Source organism: Mauremys reevesii, linkage group 10, assembly GCF_016161935.1.
Source record: "Mauremys reevesii isolate NIE-2019 linkage group 10, ASM1616193v1, whole genome shotgun sequence".
Classification (NCBI taxonomy): Eukaryota; Metazoa; Chordata; order Testudines; family Geoemydidae; genus Mauremys; species Mauremys reevesii.
This window is the reverse complement of record NC_052632.1, coordinates 6,986,293-7,008,978: the sequence shown is the minus strand read 5'-3', so window position 1 is coordinate 7,008,978 and position 22,686 is coordinate 6,986,293. Positions and strand designations below refer to the sequence as shown.

Here is a 22,686-nt window from a genome sequence, read left to right as displayed (position 1 = left end):
ACATTACGGGAGCTCTGGTGCCATAGCAAGGCTGGCATAACCCCGGAGTGTAGACGCAGCCTACAGCAATGCAAGGGATTTTTCCCCTCACGATAGGTAATCCACCTCCTCACGCGAGAGTAGCTAGCTCTCGGGCAGCATTCTTCCATCCCCCAGCCGCGTCCACACCATGGCAAGGTCGGCATAGCTGCCGTGCTCAGGAGCGGGGATTGGTCATACCCCTGAGTGTTGTCACTAGGGCGACCTGAATTTTAGGTGTAGACCAGGCCTAAGGACTGCATGACGGGTCGCCAAGCAAGCACATGCGTCTGTGTGATCCAACTAGACAGGGCCGGAGCCTAATCTGGTATAAATCACCATAGCAACACTGACTTCAGTTTACATCACCTACTCTGATTTACACCAGCTGAGTTTGTTTAGCTTTTGGTTAATGGCTTGAGTTTATTATTAGGGGATTTTTGGGGAGTGGGGGGGTTGCTTGGTTTTGCTTATTGTGTTGTCCCCGAGCTGGCCCTTTGGTTGGCAGACTCATCAGCCCCTCTAAAGCCTGCTGGAGCAGGGAGCTTTGGAGCTGACAGCAACAGCCAGTTGCTACAGCAACAGGCATTCTACAAATCTCTTACAGCAAATGAATGAATGGAAGCAGTGAGACCTAGTGGTTAGGACTGGGGGCCAGGGGGCCTGGGTTCTATTCCTGACTCTGCTGGGAGTCGGGGGGAACCCCATGGAGTTCAGGGAAGTCACTCTGGATTTTCACTGGCCTAACGGGGAGCTGACTCGGATCTGCTGTCTTCAGCTGTGTTTGGTCACTTTCTGGAAAAAGTTGGCCTCTGCTGACCTTCAACTAACTGTCACATGAAAAAATATATAAACACCAGCTGAGCTATTAAACTGGGCCGGGCGGATTCCCTTCCCAAAGCCTCTGAGATAGCTGAGACAATACTGCTGCTGACGTACTCTTTGTGTTATGGCAGCCCCTAGAGGCGCCACTCAGAGATCAGGACCCCTTTGTGCTAGATACCGGATATAACATGAATAACAAAAACCTGGTCCTGGTCCCCCCCACCCCAGCACTTCCAGTCCAGGTAAACCAAGACCCATGCTATTGCTTATTTTCTTCGGATGCTCCGAGTTTATTTTAGACAAGCACCCCCATAATTACCCAAGTCATTACCTGCGGACCAAAGCAAAACCTCCCTGCCTGCTAAATTTCAGAAGGGATTTAAGGGTCGGAAGGGCAGCCTGGTGGATAGCGCACTGGGCTACAGCTCAGGACACTTCGGGTCTCTCCCTAACGCAGCCACAGACTTCCCGTGTGACCCTGGGCGCCCTGATCTTGCCTGGGTCTCTCTGTGTTTCTGTACAAGAGATGATCATGGAGTGCAGACCCAGACGGCGCAGTGTGCAGAGGAGATGACATGATCACATATACATATGTATTTATTACAGAGCAACTGCACTTCCTTGGGTGGCGGCTGAAATAGTTGATAGGCTCGTGGGGAGCCGTGTGATTTGAGGAGGGCTTGGAAAGAGGAGAGGGTGGGTTCCTAGAGAGGTTTTTCCTTCTCCTTTTAACAGCTTCTTGCAGCCGCCCTTTATTAATAACGGAAGTATTAGTATCGAGTGTGCTGCAAGGATGCTGTGCAGCGCAGGGTGATGCTGTAGTGTCCAGTGGGAGGGCGGGGAGGGGGGCAGGACTGTAGCATACAGAAGCCCCCAGGGGAACCACAAGCTGGTGAGTTTCTATCCCCTTTCACCGTGAGCCTTGGAGGCCTTTTCGGCAGGTTTATTTGTTTGCTGTGAGGAAAGTCCCCTGTGCTGATGGGAAATTGTATCCAGTGGAGCCTGAGAGAGGCAGCAGCTTTCCTTACAAGGAGTTTGGCCGGGACTCAGCTGGCGAAAGTTGCAGGGAGCCTGAGCTCTCTTCCTCCCTGCCTCATTCATTCACGCGCGGGGCTGAGGTCTGGAGCCAGCAGCCGTGGGGACGGCGCAGACGCTGAGTTCCCAATGATTCACTCGGCTTATCGGTGCCTGGTGGCTGGCTCGTTCCTCTGGATTCGGTGTGTGGGTGCAGCTCTGGCCTTGCCTTGAGGAGGCGTGTGCGTGCGTGCGTGTGAGAGTGTGTGTAGGGGGCAAACCATGGATCTGTGGATATAAACAACAAAGCCTGCCCGGCAAACTCATCCTCTCTGTGTCCCTCATGAAAATCCAGCTCTGATTTCAAGGTTAGAGGACTAATTTATCTTCTATTTCTGATAGCGAGAGGGGAGGGCCCAGGGGTAGAGGTCAGTTGCAGCCTTGTCTTTGCAAAGCAAGCATCCTTTTCCGTGTGTTCATGGTGGGTTCAGTTGAGACGGGATGGGTGGGGGAAATTGCAGGAAATACACAGCAAAACTTAACGTGAATTCTTTCCTGCAAGGAGGCGCGTGTGGCGGGGAGGCTGCGCATTGCAGGGCTGCTGCTTATTTAAAGGATGCCAAAGAAATTGCGCTCAGGAGAATGGGGGATTTTTTTCATGCTCCTTTCCCACGACACTTCACGGCCCTGATTTCCCAAGCCCTTTTGCTGTGCGCTTCTTCAGGCCGGGAAGAAGTTAGTGGTGCCCCGCGAGGGAGGATGGAAATGGCAGGTGGTGCTGAAGATGAGTTTGCTGCAGAGAACTGGGAAGGAGCGAGAGGGAGGAGGAGGGGGTGCCTGTCTCCCCAGTAATGTACGTCCCCCCCATGCTCTTTGGTCCCGCCGAGGCAGAGGTGGGCCTGTGCTGCAGAATCTGTTGGGGGCGATGGAGCTGGTGGGGAGGATAACCCTCAGCACTTACAGAGCTCTGTAACCTGAGCTCCTCCCCATAGGGTGGTCGGTCTCCTTGTGGTGCTCCCATGCTTTCTCCTCGCTCTCTTTGAAAGGCAAGAGAATGTCCTCGATGTTTGGCAAGCCACGGGCCACCCCCAGCGCCACTGACCGTCACCTCCCCAGCCTGCTGCCTGAGTGCAACGTGGCGATCTTAGGATGCAGAGGATCCGGCAAATCAGGTGAGAAGGAAAGAGTCACCGAGAGAGAGAGAAAGAGGCAGCTGGAAAGAGGGAGCCCCAGGGCTGGGCTGAGAGGTCTTGGGGTAAAACATATTCAGCTCATGTTCATTTTAGGCAGTGCGGCCTAGTGGGATGGGCACCGGACTGGGACTCAAAGGATGGTGGGTTCTATTCCTGGCTCTGCTACTGAGCTGCTGGGTGTCCTTGGGCAAGTCACTTCTCTTCTTTGTGCCTCGGTTTTCCCGTCTGTAAAGTGGGGACTTTGATCCTTTATGAAGCACTGTGAGATCTACAGAGCAGTGGTTTTCAAACTTTTTTTCTGGGGACCCAGTTAAAGGAAATTGTTGATGCCTGTGACTCAACGGAGCTGGGGAGGAGGGGTGTGGGAGGGGCTCAGGGCTGGGGCAGAGGGTTGGGGTGCGGGGGTGAGGGCTGCAGGGTGGGGCCAGGGATGAGGGGTTCAGGGTGTGGGAGGGGGCCGGGGATGAGGGCTTTGGGGTGCAGGAGGGGCTCCGGGTTTGGAGGGAGACTGAGGGCTGGGGCAGAGGGTTGGGGTGCGGGATGGGGTCAGGGCCCTGGGCTGGGGATGAGGGTTTGGGGTGCAGGAGGGGCTCTGGGTTTGGGGGGGCTCAGGGCTAGGGCAGGGGGTTGGGGTGCGGGAGGGGGTCAGGGCTCTGAGCTGGGGATGTGGGGTTTGGGGTGCAGGAGGGGCTCGGGTTTGGGGGGCTCAGGGCTAGGGCAGAGGGTTGGGGTGCAGGAAGGGGTTCCAGGTTTGGGGGGGCTCAGGGCTGGGGCAGGGGATTGGGGCGCGATCCACGGTTTGACAAACACTGCTAAAAAGGAAACGTGCTATATAAGTTCTAGGCCTTGCTATTATTTCCTTGAAGCTATGGGTGTAAAACAAGCAAGTGGGTTAACCCTTTGCCCCGCTGCTCCACCTGGTAATAAATGGGAATTTACCATAGAGACTCAGCTTTGCCTTGGTCCTGGGCTTGCCCTGTGGTTCCCAGGCCTCACATGATCATGCCCAGGGAACCAAAAGCCAACACCCACTGGTACTGGAGGTGAACATAGCAAAGTGCTGCTAACATGGCATTGGTTCAGCTGAATGTTATGAAAGTGGCGGATCCTCACAGCTTCCATTGGAATAACATCAGTTGTGCTAAGCTCTCCGGGGGAGTTGTCTGGGTGAAATCAAATGTCGTTCTGTAGGAACTCCATTGCATTTGAACATTCATCACAGGGCCAAACGTATCTCGCTGGTTTCACAGCAGTCAGACCAGACACCCACATGGCCCATACAGTATAAAATGTGGCCCAGGAATCTTCCAGGTGAGGAGAGCTGCCTTTGGCAAACAGAACTTTCCTCATTCCCTTTGTCCTTCTCCAGGTGGGTGAAACCCCACAGAGAAGAAATTGTGATGATCAGAACTAAGGCCCTGATCCAACAAAGTGCTTACGTGCATGCTTAACTTCAAGCACGTGAATCGCCCTATTGAAACCAACGGCGCTGCTCATGCACTAAAAGTTATGACGTGCTTAAGTGCCTTGCTGAGTTGGACCTACAGCTCAAAACCTTTAGATTCTGTTTAGTGTAACCATGATGACTGCATTTACACTGCCTGCTAACGCATAAACTCAGTAGGGTTTGCCTGTTGGCCACTGGTAGACTCTATAGTATGTAGCCAAATTTCCAGCAAAGCCTGTTCCACCACCCTACAGTTATTCTCACTGAAGTCAACACACATGTGCAAGGCGAGAAGGATACGGCTCCTGAAGAGGTTTCCTAGAACTCCTGGGGAAAGTTGGGTGAATCTGTAGTGAGAAATTGCTGCTCTCTGGAATGGCATTTTCTTCATGTTGACATTTAAACAGTTCTGACTAGAACTGAGTGAATAATACATTTTGGTCCAATTTGAACTGAAATTAATATTTTCAGGGAGGTTTTCCCCTGAAAACAATTCACTTTGGTGTTTTGTTTTGGGTGGTCCCCCCCCCTTTTTTTTTAATTGACCCAAATTTCTAAACAAAATGCCATTTTGAATCGAAAAGTCGAAATGAAATGTTTCAAAATGATCAGGAAAAAAAAGCGCTTCAACTTTTCCAGATTTCCTTTTACATTTTCTTTTTCAGTCAAAACTATTATTTGAATTTGACCTGAATGCGGAAATAATTTCAGAAAAATTATTCTGAAAAATGCATTTTTTCTCTATTTTACTATTCACTGAAAATGTTTTGCTCGGTTCTAATTCTGATCCTCTCTGCCGTCCACCCAACCCCAAAGAACTGCAAAGACCTTAGACTTTCATTCATTCCTTTTGTTCTTTGAGTGAACTGATTCAAGCGACCTAATTTCTGCATCAACACAATGCTCCCGGTGTGAATTTTGACACTCAACTAGCTGCTACTGCCTGGCTAAAATGTCTCTTGCATTCTTTGAGAAAAGCAGGTATAGAGGTGGCTGCTCTTAACAGACTAGCTTGGTACGAAATTCAACCTATAACAAGCAGCAGAATGAATCTACTCAATATCAGGCTGGATCTTGCTCTCCTTGCCCAGACAAAACACCCTTGGATTTTGATTATCATTTGTAGCACCATGGTGCAAGGCATGGTACAATCACATGCTAAGTGACGATACCGGTCCCAAACAGCTTACAATCTAAAAATCATTTTCAACTATGGGAGTAGGGACTGCAGGATCAGTCCCAAGTGCCCAGTATATAATAGAGCTTTCTCCTTTCATATATTATACAGACTATATGATACTAACCCTGTTATCTGCCTCCCTTTATATGGTGCTCTGCATCCACAGATTGCAACGTGCTCTATAAAGGAGAGAAGTATCATTCTCCCAGCTCTACAGATGGGAAAATTAATGCACAGAAAGGGGAAATTACATGTCTAAGGCCATGCAGCAGAGCACAGTCCAGGCTGGGACTAGATCCGAGCGCCAGCCAGTGTCCTGTGTACTTGGTTACACTCTCTGCCATAATGGCTGGCAGCGTGGTATAAAACGATGAGCAGTAGGTTGGGGGTAGCTGTGTTACATACGAGTGGCTGAGTGTGAGAGAGTTATGAAGGTCGTCTCAAAGGAACGCCAGTAAACCCTTTGTAGTACCCGCCCCACAAGTAATACGTAGCGCACCGAGCAGGAAAGCTGGTTGAGAGAGTTATCAACAATTTGATTGGGTGTGTGTTTTGTGTAACTCCACCTCAGGCCTTCGTACAGCAGGTCTGACCATGCAGGCCATGGAGAGGGAGGAGAAGAACTGTAGATAACACATCTGAAAATGCCCCAAATGCATCCGACGAAGTGGGGATTCACCCACGAAAGCTGTTAGTCTATCAGGTGCCACAGGACTCTGCTGCTTTTACAGATCCAGACTAACACGGCTCCCCCTCTGATACTTGCCCCAGGAGAGTTTTTCTGAGCTCCAGGCTTGGGAGCTGAGCCACCTTCTTGCCAGTGGTGGAAAGGTCCCGTTTCCAGCCACAAGATGTCAGCCTCTCGACCTCTTACGAGTGCAGACTGAGTACTGCCCAGCCTGCACCGCACATGGCGAGAAAGTTGTGAGCGGCACAGGAGTGCTGCGGAGAGGCTGCCGTTCAGCCCCGTTTAGGGCGACCAGATAACAAGTGTGAAAAATCGGGACAGGAACTGGGAGGTAATAGGAGCCCATATAAAAAAAAAGCCCCAAATATCGGGACTGTCCCTATAAAATCGGGACATCTGGTCACCCTAGCCCCATTCAGCAGAGCACTTAAGCACAGGTTTAACTCTCCGCACCTGCTTAAGGGCTTGAGCCTGTGCTCTTTGAAGTCAATGTTCCAGCTCCTGTTCCCGTCAGCATTGCAGGGTCAGGCCTCGAGAGCTTTGCCGAATAGGGATGGGATTGAAGGCAAAACAGGTGTTTAAGTGCATTGCCCAATCACAGCCTTTATATCCTGGCCCCTGTTGCATGGCAGGGGTCAGTATCTGCAGACTCCAGTGGCAAATGAGCAGAGTAATTGGAGGGCGGCAGGGGAGGAAATTCCACATTTGAAGGAAGAAGGGGTAGGTTGTTTTTAAAAAATAAACAGCTGGTGCCTCGTGGAGGGTTTGGAAGGGTAACATAAGGCCTGGTGGAGCTAGATTGGTAGGCAGAATTCAGGGGATCAGTCAGAAGAACATGATGACCACAGTTATCACATGGAAAGCACGGCCACTCATCTTCCATATGTTTCTGTCTGTACAATGTTGCATAAAGTAAATAAACATGAGAAAAGCCATCCCATCATTTTTAGTTAATGCAAATGACTTTATTCTGCCCCAAGCCTCCCTATAGCTTTGCATTCCGATTATATGAAGGGCCTGTGACTATGTCCTCGGACAACAAACGTCCAACTCAGAAATGCCAAATGATGCTGTGCTTTTCCCGGCAGTACCTACTGTGCATTTTAAACTCAGTCTGGTTCAAGCTGGCTGGGGCTAGGAGGGCCCAGTGCCATTATTTGGGCTGTGGTCAGTTACAAGGTGTAATAAGTTAGGACTGGTTTGGTTTTGACACCTGGCGATAAGAGAAACTTTGGGCTAAATCTTTCTGTGGGTGGGGTCACTGGAGGAAAGGAATCCTGGAGCTGGATCCTCAGCCGGTAGATGTTGCTACAGTGCCATTGACTTGTAGATTTATGCCAGTCTCCATCAGGCTCAGCTAGTCAGTGTTAGCGGTGGGATTAGAATGTAGAAGTTGCTGGTCCCAGTCCTGGGCTCAGATCCCATCTCTGAGAAACTCCTAGGGGAATTGTGTTAGTGAAATCTAATCAGTGATCCTTTGAAAGTGTGCTGCAGCTCAGCAAAAGTGAAATTAGTGTGTACAAATACACTGGGTAATAGTTTGTATCACTGCACAGATGGGAACTCTGGGACTAACCCTGAGGGAAAGAATAAGTGTAGGGATGTTTTGATTTCATGAGCAGAACTAAACGGGCCCATGAACCATTTCTCAAGGGAGAGTTTGTTCGTTTTCCTTTCCGCGCGGATGCAAGAGCTACTTGCTACTGGTGTGAAGCTGAGTTGCATAGACACGAACAAAACGGAGACTAAACAAACCTTGTTTCACCTTTTACAGCACTGACTGTGAAGTTTCTAACCAAGAGGTTTATAAGTGAATATGATCCCAATTTGGGTAAGACATTTTCTTCGTAGTTATTTTTCCGTTGGTTGTCATCTGCATGCCATTTCCTGGAACACTTGTGTGCCTGTTCTATTATTGCTGTGATTTAAAGCCAAGCAGTTAGTTTCTGCAGCTTTCTTTAGCCAGCTGGTACCAAGCTGGCCTTCTACACTGGCAGATGAGAAAACATTCTTCCTTTTTAAGTGGACAGTAATTCTTTCCTAGGTCTAGGTTTTCCATAAATATGGCATTTAAGGGAGGGCGGGGGAAGTACGGTACTTTGAAAACAACTAAACACTTGGGAAATATAAAACAACGAGAACTTAATTACACCGAAAAATGCTGATTGAAACCCACTTTTCTCATATGTAAATCTCATTTTCCAGGCACTTTACATCGGTGCTTCCGAATGTCATCGCTCGGGGTGTGTGCTGATGAAATGATCCGCCTCTTTATTGTATTTCTAAGTGCTCGTGGAAATCATGGAAAACGCCAACTTTTATTGTCTATCTCAAAAAATATTTATATACGATTCCTCCTCAATCTTTTGAACCATTGGTGCTTCACCATTCCTTGTTTGGCCGTGTACTGCACTCCCGACTCTCTTCTTAGCCCTTTGGTGTCAGTTCTGAGTTCAGCAGTGGCTGGGAGGCAGGTTTCAGGGGTAAATCTGCTTTAGACTCAGAGTAAACCAATGGGCTTGACTCTCCCATCATTGGCACCAATGTGAATCAGGAGTCAATAGGGTTACGCTGATGAGAGAGCAGAATCTGCCCCCACTGGTTGTGGGTTAGTGACAGGCGCCATGGGTTGTTCTCATGATTTTCGGTTGGTGTAAATGGGCATAGCTCTATTGGTGTCAGTGGAACTACACTGATTTACACCAGTTCTGTTCTATTCTGTTGTGTGTAGGTTATTATACTGCGCTCATCGCTGTTGTGTGCGAGTGTCTTCCCAGAGGGCATTCAGTACCGTAACTAACGTCAGTCACACATTGTTTGTTCTCTCATCCTCTCACCAGTGGGAGAAATGTGGGCAGGGGAGTGTATTTTGGTAGGGTGTTTTCGCTCTGTGTGTGTGTGTGTGTGTGTGTGCGCGCGCACGCACATTGCTCTATATTGTGTCAGAGATGGCAGATCAAAGAAATGCACTGCGCACTTGGAGCGGATAGTGGAGATGGTCCTTAGATCCTTGGGGAGTTCACTCCACAGTCAGACCAGCCCCTGGGAACTTCCTGTCTTCCTCACAGACAAGATTTACCCATATTGAAGAGAGCTCCATTGTGCCAGAGGAGCGAATAGAATCGATTATAATAGACTAGATCATGTGCTCCTTATTTGGTTAAGGAAAAAGGAATTATTCCTGTTCTCTACTTGTCATTTCGCCATATGCAGCTCCTTTGCTACTGGTTCTCTCAGCCCCAGGCACATTCCAGCTGGTATCTTGTTTTACGAGTCACATAAATACACTCCTGTGTGGGACAGCCTATCAAGGGAACAGGACCAGGCTGAGAAAGGCTAGATGACAGAAATCACAACTCTTGTCCCAGGAGGTTGACAAGAAAGGAAAACTGAATCTGTCATTACAGACAGCAGAGATAAGAAAACCAGCTTCCGTAGTTATGGAGGTAGCATTGGATTACCAGTCCGATTAATAACTCTAAAGGACAAAGCGACAAAGAGTCCTGTGGCACCTTACAGACTAACAGAAGTATTGCAGCATGAGTTTTTGTGGGTGAATACCCACTTCGTTGGATGCACATATTCACCCACGAAAGCTCATGCTCCAATATTTCTGTTAGTCTATAAGGTGCCACAGGACTCTTTGCTGCTTTTACAGATCCAGACTAACGTGGCTACCCCTCTAAAGGACAAGATGATTTCAGAACTATTCCCTCTGCAGTCTTCCTCAGATAAACTTCCCAGTGAAAGCAGTGGGAATTTGGCTCTGAGCAAGGACTGTGGGATTTTGCCCAGCATTTGAGAGCCTTTTTTCTTATACTCATGTTCATCAGCAGGGGCTGCCAGGGATATGTGCCCCTGTTACAAAGTGATCTTTCACAAAAGGGGTAAAATTCCCCCTGAACAGCAGGTCAGCACAAGGACTATGCACCGTTTAAGTCCCTACCTCCCACCCCAACCCTGAGGAAAGAATAAAGGGACTTCTGCTGGTGAGACCTCCTAGAGAATCCCGGTTCCTACATGGAATTCATCCACCTAGGGGAGAATGAGCAGAAGTTGTCTTATTTTTGGTTCCTTCTAAATCTGCATCCAGACGTCTGTGAATCAGGTACAGAGGACAGCTGAAAAATACATAGCTGCCTGGAGTTCGTTGTGGTGACATGGAAAGGCTTATGTTCCAGTGTTCGGCAGGACTACACAGTGGCCAAGGCCTTATTCCTGCCAAACAGAGCTGTTTGAAAATTCTTAAAAGTTCATAACGGGGGAAAGACAGTTAGAGCCACTAGCAAAGCAATGTAGTTATTGCCAGACTGGATCAGACCATCTAGTTTCTACCCTGTCTTTGAAAGTGGCAACCGCCACTGGCTTCAGAGAAAGGTGCATGTACTCTGCAGTAGACAGTGATGGGATAACCTCTCCATAGGGAAAGTTTCCTCCTGACCCCCATTAGTTAGAGTTGGTGATGCCCTGAAGCATGAGGGTTTATAACTTCACATCATTTTTCCTTTATTATCTGCTGTGTATGAATAATCTCTTGAAAACTGGATAGTGTATTTTCTTTCCTCACCAGGCTGCTCAGCCCCTATCACAGGCATAAACATTGTCTTGTTATTGTAGAGTGGATCCAATTATGAATTTGGAGTTATTAATTGAGAATTTGTTTTATGCTCCTTGCCCTCGCCTCTATTAAGAATGAGATGAACTTTAGAAACCAATATAAGGAGGCGGGGAAGAATTAGAGCAAATTTTGCACCTGCCAATCTTCCACAAACAAACTTCACACAGAACTGCCACCCTACACGCCGCTCAACATTGCTCAAACAACACCAACACCTTCAATACGATCAAAGGGCTTTGCCACCCTCCCAAACGCTATCTGTCTGTCAATGTACGATTGGCTGCTATTCTATTCTTGCATTCTCGATTGCCTTGGCACTCCTGGGATAAAAATGATAACGATTATCAATAATTCATAACGGTTGAAAATGTTCAAAAATGTTTCAGTTCCTGATCTGCCCCTGTCATGTTTAAGGACCTCATCCACAGCCCGCTGATGTCCAGGGAAAGGCTCAGGTTGAGTTCAATCCACTTTTGAACACTCCCTAAGCCCCTGAGTGTAAACCCAAAACAACTCATTCATTTTAATGAGCTACCCAAGAATAGAGCAAAATTTGGCTTCAAAGAACCAGCCTAGAACAAACCTGATGGTATTACAGATGGAAATGGACATTCTCTGTAACAAAACCAAGAGAGCAAATCTCGGTCCTGAGTTATCATAGATTAGGAGTCACATCCTCTGAGCTGTCCTGTGGCCAGAGACGGTGCTCACTCAGAGCCCTCTTCACATGAGCAAAGGAGTTTGCATTGGAACAAAAGTGTGTGATCCAAAGCCCGTCAAAGTCAATGGAAAGATTTCCATTGATTTCAAAGGGTTTAGGTCAGGCCCTAGGAGAGGCAGCATAATTGCTTAAAGAAACAAAGCTTCCTAACATATTTATTTTCTTTCCCCTTAAGGCCTGCTCCAAAGCCAGGAGAAGTCAGTGGAGGGATTCCCAATGGCTTTTGGATGTGGCCTATAGTGTGTTTTTGTGTCTCAGCTGTGCACTGCTCCATCTGAAATTGCAAACTAGCAATTTGGGGAACATGTTAACTTTGGTAGGAAACTAATATCCCAGAAATAAGCAGCCGATGCAGAAGTCCGGAGATAACTATATTTTGCAGTTACATGTTCTGGGCATTTTTTCCACTGAATCTCTGTTTGAGTAATTAACAACTATTTTTATGGGCCCAAATCCAGGCCATCATAAGGAACTGCAAATGATTTATTGTGGCCATTAGCCAAGAATGCACTAAAGACCTAATAACTCAGCAACTTGTGTTCCTAAAAATCCTTTCCTCAGATCTTGTTCAGGAACTCATTTTCAAAGAAGGGAGAAGAGAGAGAAAACTCCCATATTTTAAAGCCTCTCAAAAATGACTGTAAATATGTAGCTGTAGCAATTGCTGAACTTTCATAATTGTTATTTCACAAGTAATCTCTTCTTCCCCATTTCTCAAGAAAGAGGCAGCCATTGCAGCATAAGTTAACAGACAAGAACACCATCATGCCTCCGGCTCCTGATTCTGCATAGCTCTGCTTTTCTCACCTTTTCTGAACATACCTGTGCGACGGCTGACCTAGCCTCTCCCCTGTCAGAATATGTACATGTGCATTTGATCCATAGGTCCATTGTGAAATATACACCCTTAATTTCCAGTTGAGTTGGTGTCTTTTACCTTTACTGATGGCCAAGAAAGAAAATATATTGATGAGTTCTTGATTTGCGCTTTTTGGATTTTTGGAGAAAAATTCTGAAGCTCTTGTCTATATTGTAATACTTAGCACTGGTAATCGTCACAAGGCTTTGGAGACACTGACCTGGATTCATTGCTGTGTTACTCCAGTTTCACACCAGTTTAATACTACTGGAATCAATGAAGTTACGCAAAACTGGCATAAGGCAATAGCAAATCAGGCCTACTAGCTTTCCCACTCCTCCATGAAGTAGGCAAGTAAGCTTTATAAAGAATTGACTACTCTGTGTGTGTATGTGTGTACCACTGCTCTGTACTGGATAGGATCAGAATTGCTTGACTGTGTGTCATATGCCCTTTATTGCTATCAGTTACAGGAGATTTTCCTATAGGTCAAGTGTGAGTGGCATCGGTGTTTGGAGGAGAAAGACTTGCAATCTATTCCTGCTGTCAGCATGAATTTTCGAGATGAGATGGCGTACAGCATAGTGACATCTCTACTGTGGTGTTAGGTGGCCACAGACTTGTTAAGAAAATTATTGACCCATTTTCCAGATGGAGAAATGAAGGCAGAAAGGTTAGGTGACAAGGCTGCTGAGCTAGTGTCAGGAATTCCTGGTGTGTACACCTGCATTCAGACTACTAGCCTGCAGTACTCCCTGGGTATGTCTACATAAGGATACAAATCTGCCACTGGCCTGGCTCAGCTGACCTGGGCTCGCGGGGCTCGGGCTCCAGGGCTGAAAAACTGCCGTGTAGACATCTGGGATCGGGCTGGAGCCTGAGCTCTGGGATCCTGCATCTACATAGCGATGTTTACTTCTCGGCCTGAGCCTCGCGAGTCCAGGTCAGCTGTCCCACGCCAGCCATGGCCATGTCGCAGGCCTTTTGGAACTAGGGTGCTGGGACTGCTGCCGCACTTTGGAGTAGTTTCCATGATATACACCGGGCTTACAGTTTGGTTCAATGGCTCTCAGCACCCCCACTATACACATTGTTCTAGAACCCCTGTTTGTGTAGCACTACCCTCTGTCTGTGCACATATGAAGTCCTGTAACAGTTACTACCAAGTACCTCTGCCTAGGAATGTTATGGCTGTCAGCTAACAGAAGTCTGAATGTTAGTGAGCAAGAGGAGCTAGAATGGGTGAACTCTCCTGGCTGATTCATTTAGAGGAGATCCTACAGTACTCGCTCTCCTCCCTTCTTTTAACAGAATGTTTCTTTTCTGCCCTTTCCTTGTGGCATGTGCTGATATTTTGTTGCATGGAACAGACTTGTCCTGGGCCATGAAACTTCCAGCCCTAGCAAACAGCAGCATGCAAACCTCTTTCCTTTGCTCTCATTTCTCAAAACCGAACTCATCAAGATAATTGAGATGTGAACTCGTAACCCAGGTGAAGTAAGATCAAAGTGCCTGCAGTGAGCTGCAGCCCCCATGCCAGGGATGTGTCATTCCTCTAATAAATGCGCCACAGAGGAAGTTAATCAGATGAATTTATAGTGGAATTCACTTACATAAACCCCTTGCTTTTGCCAAGTAAGCAACACATTAATTCTGAAATGGGTTAAACACTTTCCAGTTCCGGTCTGAACCATTTATGACCGGATTTATTTTGACAGCTGACCTATGTGCTACTCTCCTACTGTAGACTTGTTTGTTAAACCAGGTTTAGCAGATATGTCAAAATGTTTGTTTATGATTATGGGGAAACGATGGTTCTTACTCAACCTAAAAAGGAGATTCAACTTTTGGTTTAAGAGGGATGGCCACTTAGCAGAAGGATACAGCTGAAGCAGGAGGTTATTTTCACTTGACACAGTGCCCAGCCAAGCTTCCAGTGAAAGGAAGGGACTTTTTCAATTGACTTTGATAGAAGCTGGTTCAAGCTCCGAATGTGGAGGAGCTAGTGAATTCTATTGTGGCCAAAAGAAAAAAATAAAAACATACTAGTGGAATTCAGTGGAAAAAATGATCTTCAAATTGCCACTCAAAGTGCAGCAGCAGTCAAGAAAGTGAACAGAATGTTGGGAATCCTTAAGAAAGGGTTAGATAAGAAGACAGAAAATATCATATTGCTGCTATATAAATCTGTGGTACGCCCACATCTTGAATACTGTGTGCAGATGTAGTCGCCCCATCTCAAAAAAGATATATTGGAATTGGAAAAGGTTCAGAAAAGGGCAACAAAATGATTAGGGGTCTGGTACAGCTTCCATATCAGGAGAGATTAATATGACTGGGACTTTTCAGCTTGGAAAAGAGGCGACTAAGGAGGGATATGATAGAGGTCTATAAAATCATGACGGGTGTGGAGAAAGTAAAGGAGGAAGTGTTATTTACTCCTTCTCATAACTCAAGAATGAGGGGTCACCAAATGAAATGAATAGGCAGCAGGTTTAAAACAAACAAAAGGAAATGTTTCTTCACACAATGCACAGTCAACCTGTGGAACACTTTGCCAGAGGATGTTGTGAAGGCCAAGACTATTACAGGGTTCAAAAAAGAACTAGCTAAGTTCATGGAGGATAGGTCCACCAATGGCTATTAGCCAGGATGGGCAGGGATGGTGTCCCTAACCTCTGTTTGCCAGAAGCTGGGAGTGGGCAACAGGGGATGGATCACTTGATGATTCCCTGCTCTGTTCATTCCCTCTGGGGCACCTGGTATTGGCCATTGTCGGTAGACAGGATACTGGGCTAGATGGACCTTTGGTCTGACCCAGTATGGCCGTTCTTATGAGAAGCCAACCATAGAATGCACGTATAGTATGCAATGGCCCATAGGTACTATGGTGGTAGGTAGGTAGGTAGAAAGTCCTTGTGAGCTCTGTGGATTTTGAAGTATAGCCTACATTAGATCTTAAGGCTTGTTAAGAGTAATGGGTGAGCTGAGTGCACTGATACCTGATTTGCATATGCAAATGCAGGTTGGCCCAGGCTACACAGGTTCGCATCCAATGTGCCATGTGTTGGTTGTAGGTGCAAACACAGATGTGTGTGTGAAAATACAGCCTTTGTTTTACCTGGGAAAGGGGGCTCAGGACACCTGTGTGGCTGAAGCGGTGACTCAATGGAGAGCTTTGCGCAGATACAAAGGAGACTGAGGGATGCCAGCAGTGCTGGCCACCAAAGGCCTCATTGAGACAGGACGGTGGAGAGAGAAACTCACTGAAATTCCTTGGAGGCTGTTGTACTAATAATGGGCTGGATCCGTGGCTATCACCAAGAGCTCACAGGAGAAGGCAGATGCTGGGGGTGGAGGCTTCAGACAAGAGCATAGAAATCTCCCTATTGCATCCCCTGATCCTGGGGCTGCTATATGCAGGGCCAGCCCTTCTGCACCAGGCTGGAGCAGCCTCTGGGCTGCTCTAATTTTCACCAGCTCATGGGGCTGAAACCAGTTAGGGATTGGCACAAGGTGGGGACATCCAGACATGTCCTCTTTCCTCTCGTCACAGCCCACATGACAGCAGCAGGGAGGGCGTGTTGAAGGCATGTGTGTATGATTGGCTCTGAGCCACCAAAGGGTCCATTTTGAACTGGGACGACCCTCGTGGGACCAGGTTCTACAGCCAGCATCCACCTGCGGTGTGGCACAGTGTCCGTATGGGCCGGAGGATCTGGCCCAGTATTCTTTACAGGGAAACTGTGATGGGCTAGTGTCAGTAACATCTGTGGGCCAAAACCATCCCTGGAGTAACTGCCATTGCCTTCATTGGCATTACAGCTGGGTGACTTTGCTCCTGTGACCAGATCAGTCTGATCAGCACTTTATAAATACCAACAAGCAATTAGAGTCGATCATTTCCCAAGAATCTAGGAAAATTGCCATTCATCTCCAGTCAGACAACTGTCCAAATAGCTCTGTTTTCCAGACTCACTTCTGCCACAAGCCCCGTCAGAAACTAGCCAATCAACCAGCTGCAGGGGACGATGGGAATAATTGGCCCTTCTTTTGTCTCTTTGTAATAATAAATACATGGCAAATGGATCTCGAGGTAACAACTGTATTGATTTCATTGTGTCTCTCTCCGCTGCATCCTTCGTGTGCCACCTGTCTTGGAGGGTCCGCTCTTTCGGCCTGGGACAATGTCCTTCTACATGTTTGTACAGAACCTAGCACAGTGGGCCTTGGGGTCTGAGTAGGGCCCTTAGGCACTACTGTAATGCAGATATGACATAATAGCAATGCTACAGGCATAACCGTGGTCTCGTCAAATTATATGGCTAAGCTCAACACTGACCCTTCTTAGTAGTGCTTAAAACAATGGGAAGCGTGGGAGGTGTGCTAAGCAGTGAGGAGTAATGGCTTGTTATGCCTTTCCGATTCACCCACTGCTAGCAACCCTAGTGACTAGAGCCTTGTGATCAGTGCTGTTCTTCAGGGGCCAGAACCAGGGACTAGGCGCTGACTTTTATTTTTCCCCAGGGGTGCTCCACCCCCACTCCACCCTGAGACCCCCACCCCCAGTCTGCCCCTCCCCCAAAGCCCCACCCTTGCTCCGCCTCTTCCTTCCCCTGCTCCAACCCCTCCCCCAAGGACCTTCCCCAAGTGCTACTCGCTGCTCTCCGCCCTCCCCCAAGCACCTTCCCCAGCCGCCAAACAGCTGATCGGTGGTGCTGCCGAACAGCTGTGGCTGGTGGGTGCTGAGCACCCACTATTGGTTTTCTGTGGGTGTTTGAGCCCCGGAGCACCCACGGAGCCGGCTTCCATTGAGTGGAAGATGTACATCCCCGGGGCTCGGCCTTCATGGAGTGTGTGGCCCAGCATGTGAAAGGCTGTCGTCCCACCGGCTCCCCGCTCACAAGAGCGCGTCTGTATTGCAGAGGACACCTACACGTCAGAAGAAACTGTGGACCAGCAGCCAGTGCTGATGAAAGTGATGGACACAGCTGACCAGGTAATGCCCATGGGCTTCTCCAAGGGATCGAAGGAGGAATTCTCTGTGCCTCTAGAAAAGATGGCAGGTTGCTGCTCCCCGTGGAGCATGCAGCAGGGTTCTCGATAGAACGGGGCAGTGACTGTGAAATGAATGGGGAACCGGTCTCTGCATGGTTTGCCGTGAAGTGTCACATTTCACCAGGGGTGAACTACGCCCCTGTGCAGAGGCCAGAACAAGGCACATGTCCAGAGCAACTCACTGCGTAGGCCCAGTTCTGGCCTGCTGCACAGGGGAGAATGTCGACCTCGTCATTAGAGAGGAAAGGAGCAAGCAGGGAGCTCAGAGCTCCAAGTAGCTGACTGCGCGAATCAGATCTTTGTACCCAAGCCAGTCGAGGGTAGGGTTTTATCCTGCTGCCTGTCACTGTGGTATCTGAGCGCCTTCCACATAAAAGTGATAGTTATAGCAAGGTCCCTAGTGATTTCATTAAGTCTCTGGTTCTTCTTCCCAGCTGGGGTGAAAACTCCGCTTGGGGTGGAGGGTTTGTATCTGTTGCCTAGGAGAGCATTGTAAGTAATAACGGTGAGACAGCTACAGGAACCCAGTGCCTGGAGCTCACTGAACTTCCTGAGGCTCCTTGGAGAAACCTCCAGGCTGAAAGGGCCGTAACACCACTGGGGCTGCTTGTCCCATCGAGAGCTGACAGAGCTTTGGCCCAGGTGCTGATCTCCGTTCCACAGAGCCCCCGCAATGAAGCGACCGCTCTCCAATCTCCCACTGCCCCCAGGGCAGGCTGTGCTGTTGTTCGTTACAAGCCCAGGCTAGTTGATTCACTTGTACGGTACGTCAGCGATGTCTCTGCAGCGTGACACAGACAGTGACTCACTTGTGTGGTTATATTTTATTGTTTGTAGCTCATGGAGTCACTCCAGATTCTATGTGTAACCGAGACCAGCTGGTGTGTCTGTGTACAGGTGACGCACAAGTGGGGCAGGGGCTCTGATCCCAGACTCTTTCCTGCTGCTGGCGTTGCCAGGGAAAGGGGGCCCGGTGAGAGTGACCCGTCTCTTTCCCAGCCTGATCCACCAGCTTCATTGTCAGCTGCAGCAGGATCAGGGCCGCGGAGAAGTGAGCTTTCAGCCACCTGTGCACACCCTCCCCTCTTCTGATTTGTACTGAGTGTATGTTGTCCATATTTGGGGCATCTGGTCGCATCGGCTTAAGTAACTTAGAGGGGAGTCCTGGTGCTGCTGTGCCCTGGGACGTTACGTAGATTTAACCTGACCCCTTGGCTCGCAGAGAGCCCTGTCTCTCATGGGCCTGCTCCATGCTCAAGCCGACACCAGTGCCCACTGGAGTCAGTGGAAAGATTTCCACTGCCTTCCACTGGGCTTTGGACAGGCCCCCTGGAGTTTGCCAGTCCATCCCAGAAGGCCTCCCCACCGGCTCTCCCTGCCACAAACAGAATTTCTTTGTTACAAAGAAAACCCACCGACTAAACGAATCAGTGCAAAAGGCTGCCTGAAAGGCTAGGCTTTCTGGAAGCCTGCCTGAGCGAAAACCTGACGCCGCCACTGCGTGCTTTTGATTGCTCTGATTCGGGGCAGTGTGAGCTGTTTAATATCATTGATTCGTTGCACAAGGAACTTTTTCATGCCAAGCCAAGTCTGCTCTCAAACGGCCTTTTGAAATAGGCTTAGTTTTGAAACAATGTACAAAGCCCGAGACGAGCAAATGCCCCCAGACGGGCTCTGATAGTGGCACCAGGGGCCTGTGATAACACTGTCCTGTGTTACTCTGCTAGGACGTACCGGTGAACTGCGAACGCTATCTCAACTGGGCCAATGCCTTCATGGTCGTCTACAGCATTGACAACAAAAGAAGCTTTGAAGGTTGCCATCAATACCTGGATACCATTTCCCTCCACGCGAAAGGCATTCGGCACGATTATCCCGTCCTCCTGCTGGGAAATAAGCTGGATTTAGAGCAATACAGGTAACAATCTTTGATCTGTGCCATGCAGAGGGGTAATGTTGCTTAGCTCAGATGGGCCTGTGGAGATGTGCTCTATGCTGACTTCAGCCTTTCATTTATTTCAAATTTCCCCGGAGTCCTCTCTTCATGTGCAGAAGGGCAGTGACAATGCAAGCTTCCCTGGCAAGGTAGCTCACCTTGATCTGGAGGGGACAAGAGCGTTAGGGCTCCAGCCAGGCCTGCATGTCTCTGCTGAGAAAAGGTGACAAGTTAGTGCTGATGATCGTGGTGATTCTGTGACGTGAACACCTGTTCACCGAGCTCTGGACTGAGCCGTGAGATTATATTACACCAAGCCGCGGGGCGTTTCTCCTTCGGAACTGAACTCGCTTTTGGGTTGAAAACTGCAGCGAGGAGAATATGTTTGGCTGAATCCCAGGGATCAGATGCTGCCGTCCTCACTCATTAATTGTCTTCTTGAAGTCAGTGGGTCTTGCCGAAGGGCTAGAGGAGCGGCTCTTATGTTAATGTTTGGGGGAGGCTCTGAAAGCGTGAACGCTTTACTGGGGCTACATGTGAGATTGTCATTTCTGATGATTTTCTCCACAGGGAAAGGAGGACATTTAGCTGCATAGTTGACGTAGGACTGGCAGCCAGGCAGGTAGATGTGTGATTATTCTGTTAAGGTGAATTGAAGGGAACACATATCACTGTCACCCGCTGAAGAACTCGCAGATGTGTGTGTGGGGGGGTGCAGCTGGTCAGCTGTTGGGGCTTAACTCCTGTGAGCTTCAGAATGTGCATCCTGCTAGCTACTCCCTAAAATGGCTGAAGGGTTTGTTGTTTTACAGTAGAGACCTTCTTAAATGGCAGATCTGTTTTACAAATGAAGCGGAGCCATTAACTTCTATTAAATGCCTTCTTTATTGCATCTGAAGGCCTATTCTCTCTCTCTCTCTCTCTCTCTCTCTCTCTCTCTCTCACACACACACACACACACACACACACACACACACACACACACACACACACACACACACACACACACACCATCTGACTCTTGGTTGTCATTGTCCTGTTGTCCCACTCCCTCTGCCCTTCGTTGGCCGGATGGCAGCCTGCGAGCGGCTGCCCGTTGTAGGGATGCACCCACTGATTCAGTTCCGGTCGCTCTGTTGTTCTGTAGCGCTAAGCTGCACAATCCAATTCTGAATCTTTTGTTCATTTTCCCCTAGTCCCTGATTGCTGGCTGTGGATGTGGCGTGAGGACACCTCTGGCTCTGTGTGACCTTGCCTCCTGTTCTGAATATTTCCCTCCTCCCCACTCTTTCCTGCCCAGTGTCCGCACTGGCTGGAAGGTGATTTGCTTATTTTGAGGTTGCTGCTATTTTTAGCTGTTTTTTAGGCTGCATTGTAACAATGCATTTGAACCCGCTCCAGCTCCTTGTGTTACATTGTCGGACTCCTCTGCCTCCTTTTCTCAGAGCTCTTTATCCTGTGGTTCTCTCGGCAGGGGCTAAATGCTTTTGATGTGTTTGCCTGGCCTTGCATGCTGCTCTGGGCCGATACTTTAGAGAATACCTCCCCACTTCTTGCTCATGCCAGGGTCACGTGATTAGAAATCCTGGTGGCGCCAGTGTCTGTTCCGACCACAGGGACCCATTGCACACACAGGGAGGGGTTTCACATTTTTCCTGTTGAACTGATTAAAGCTGGAAGGAACTGCAGGGGGTCCCCTGTGCCAGCCTTCCCCCTCCTTGTAAAACTGACAACAATAACCTACAAGTAAATCCAACCTGTTACTGGAGACCTCGCTCTCTTCACCAAGGTAAGCAGTGATCACAGCTGGAGCTTGCAAAGCTCCCTACCAGCCCTTTTGAAGCCCAAATAAGCCCCTGTCACAGATCACCTCCTCCTGGGTACCCACCAGGCTGCACCCACCTCTCCGAGCCCCCAGAGTCTGAACAGAGTCCAGGCACTGTCCCTGTCTTGGGGGTCCCTAGGCACGCTCTTGGGGTGCCTCTATCAAGCACCTGACAGCTAAGCCCCCTGCAGTCTGACTACCTAGACACTGGGACAAATGCTGACCCCTTAGGCTTCTCCACAGTTTAGGCACAGCCTGTCCCAAAAGCCCAGCTGTATGGTGTTCTTGGTCCACAGCTTAACTCTTCAAGGGCACAGGGTGGGTGGAACGCGCGCGCACACACACACACACACACACGCACACACAGACGCGCACACACACACACACACACACAGACGCGCACACACACACACACACACACACACACACACAGAGTTTGCATGGGATTCTAAACCACCGTTGCTTTTTAATTGCACGAGAAATACATAGGGCTGCACAAACATAAACCCTACATGCATTTCCCTCCCTCAGTTTCCGCAACACTCCGGAGCATTTTTCGGGCTGGAGTCAGGGCCCTCGGGCGGTGTTCAGGGTCCTTCTCCTACAGCGCCTGGGTTGCCCTCTCGCTCTCTCCAGGTCAGCTTGCTTTGGTCCTGCAGTTAACTGGGCCCTCTCTGTTCCGAGAGCACGCCCGTCTCTTCCCCTCTCCTGCCCCAGAAGTCCTATGCTGGTTTTAAGAGTCTCCCTCTGGATCCCCCCAGGGCCTGTGGTTTTTGAAAGCATCAGCACTGGTGTTCCTTTGTCCTGTCTTTGGGGATTCTACCCAGCAGGTCCAACTTCCTCTCAACATCTTGCCTCTCTGACCCATAACCGCCAGCTGTCTCCCCATCCCCTTGGATGCTTCTCTTCCCCCCGTTTCCTCCATCTGCTCCCTGAGTCTCAACAGGTTCCTCTCACCCTCACCCCTGCTGTCACCGATGTGATGACACACCGGCAAGGACTGGGCCCAGGCTCTCTGGATCTGAAAGCACAAGCTGCCGCTGCTTGAGTTAACGGTCCAGATCTGCGAGTTTGGTGGCAGCTGCATAAACCTCTGTACGTGCCCTAACCGCAGGATGGAGGGTGGGGACACAGAGATCACGAGTTACACCAGCATCCCACGGACTCCACCGCAGGGTCTCAGCGGGTCGCTCTGTGCATGCTGTCCTTGTCTCATCCCCATCCACGGGCAGGGAAGATGGCACGGTCGTTTACCCAGAGGCTCATCTACCCATTGTCCTTTAGAGAAAGCCACTCGCCTGCTA

General features: G+C 49.0%; 1 protein-coding gene across 7 annotated transcripts in view; it reads left to right on the top strand.

Moving 5' to 3' along the window:
* Positions 1 to 1,716: 1,716 nt before the first annotated feature.
* RASL12 (RAS like family 12) overlaps positions 1,717 to 22,686 on the top strand; it is a 28,316-nt gene continuing 7,346 nt past the window's right edge. The window contains exons 1-6 of one of the 7 annotated variants that reach the window (XM_039490145.1): positions 2,445 to 2,750; positions 2,904 to 3,029; positions 8,140 to 8,196; positions 17,489 to 17,562; positions 19,349 to 19,539; positions 20,128 to 20,179. In XM_039490145.1, coding sequence (XP_039346079.1) covers positions 2,642 to 2,750; positions 2,904 to 3,029; positions 8,140 to 8,196; positions 17,489 to 17,562; positions 19,349 to 19,539; positions 20,128 to 20,179 — 609 coding nt within the window. In that variant the 5' untranslated portion in view covers positions 2,445 to 2,641. The other 6 variants (XM_039490144.1, XM_039490142.1, XM_039490141.1 and 3 more) reach the window with 6 other exon arrangements.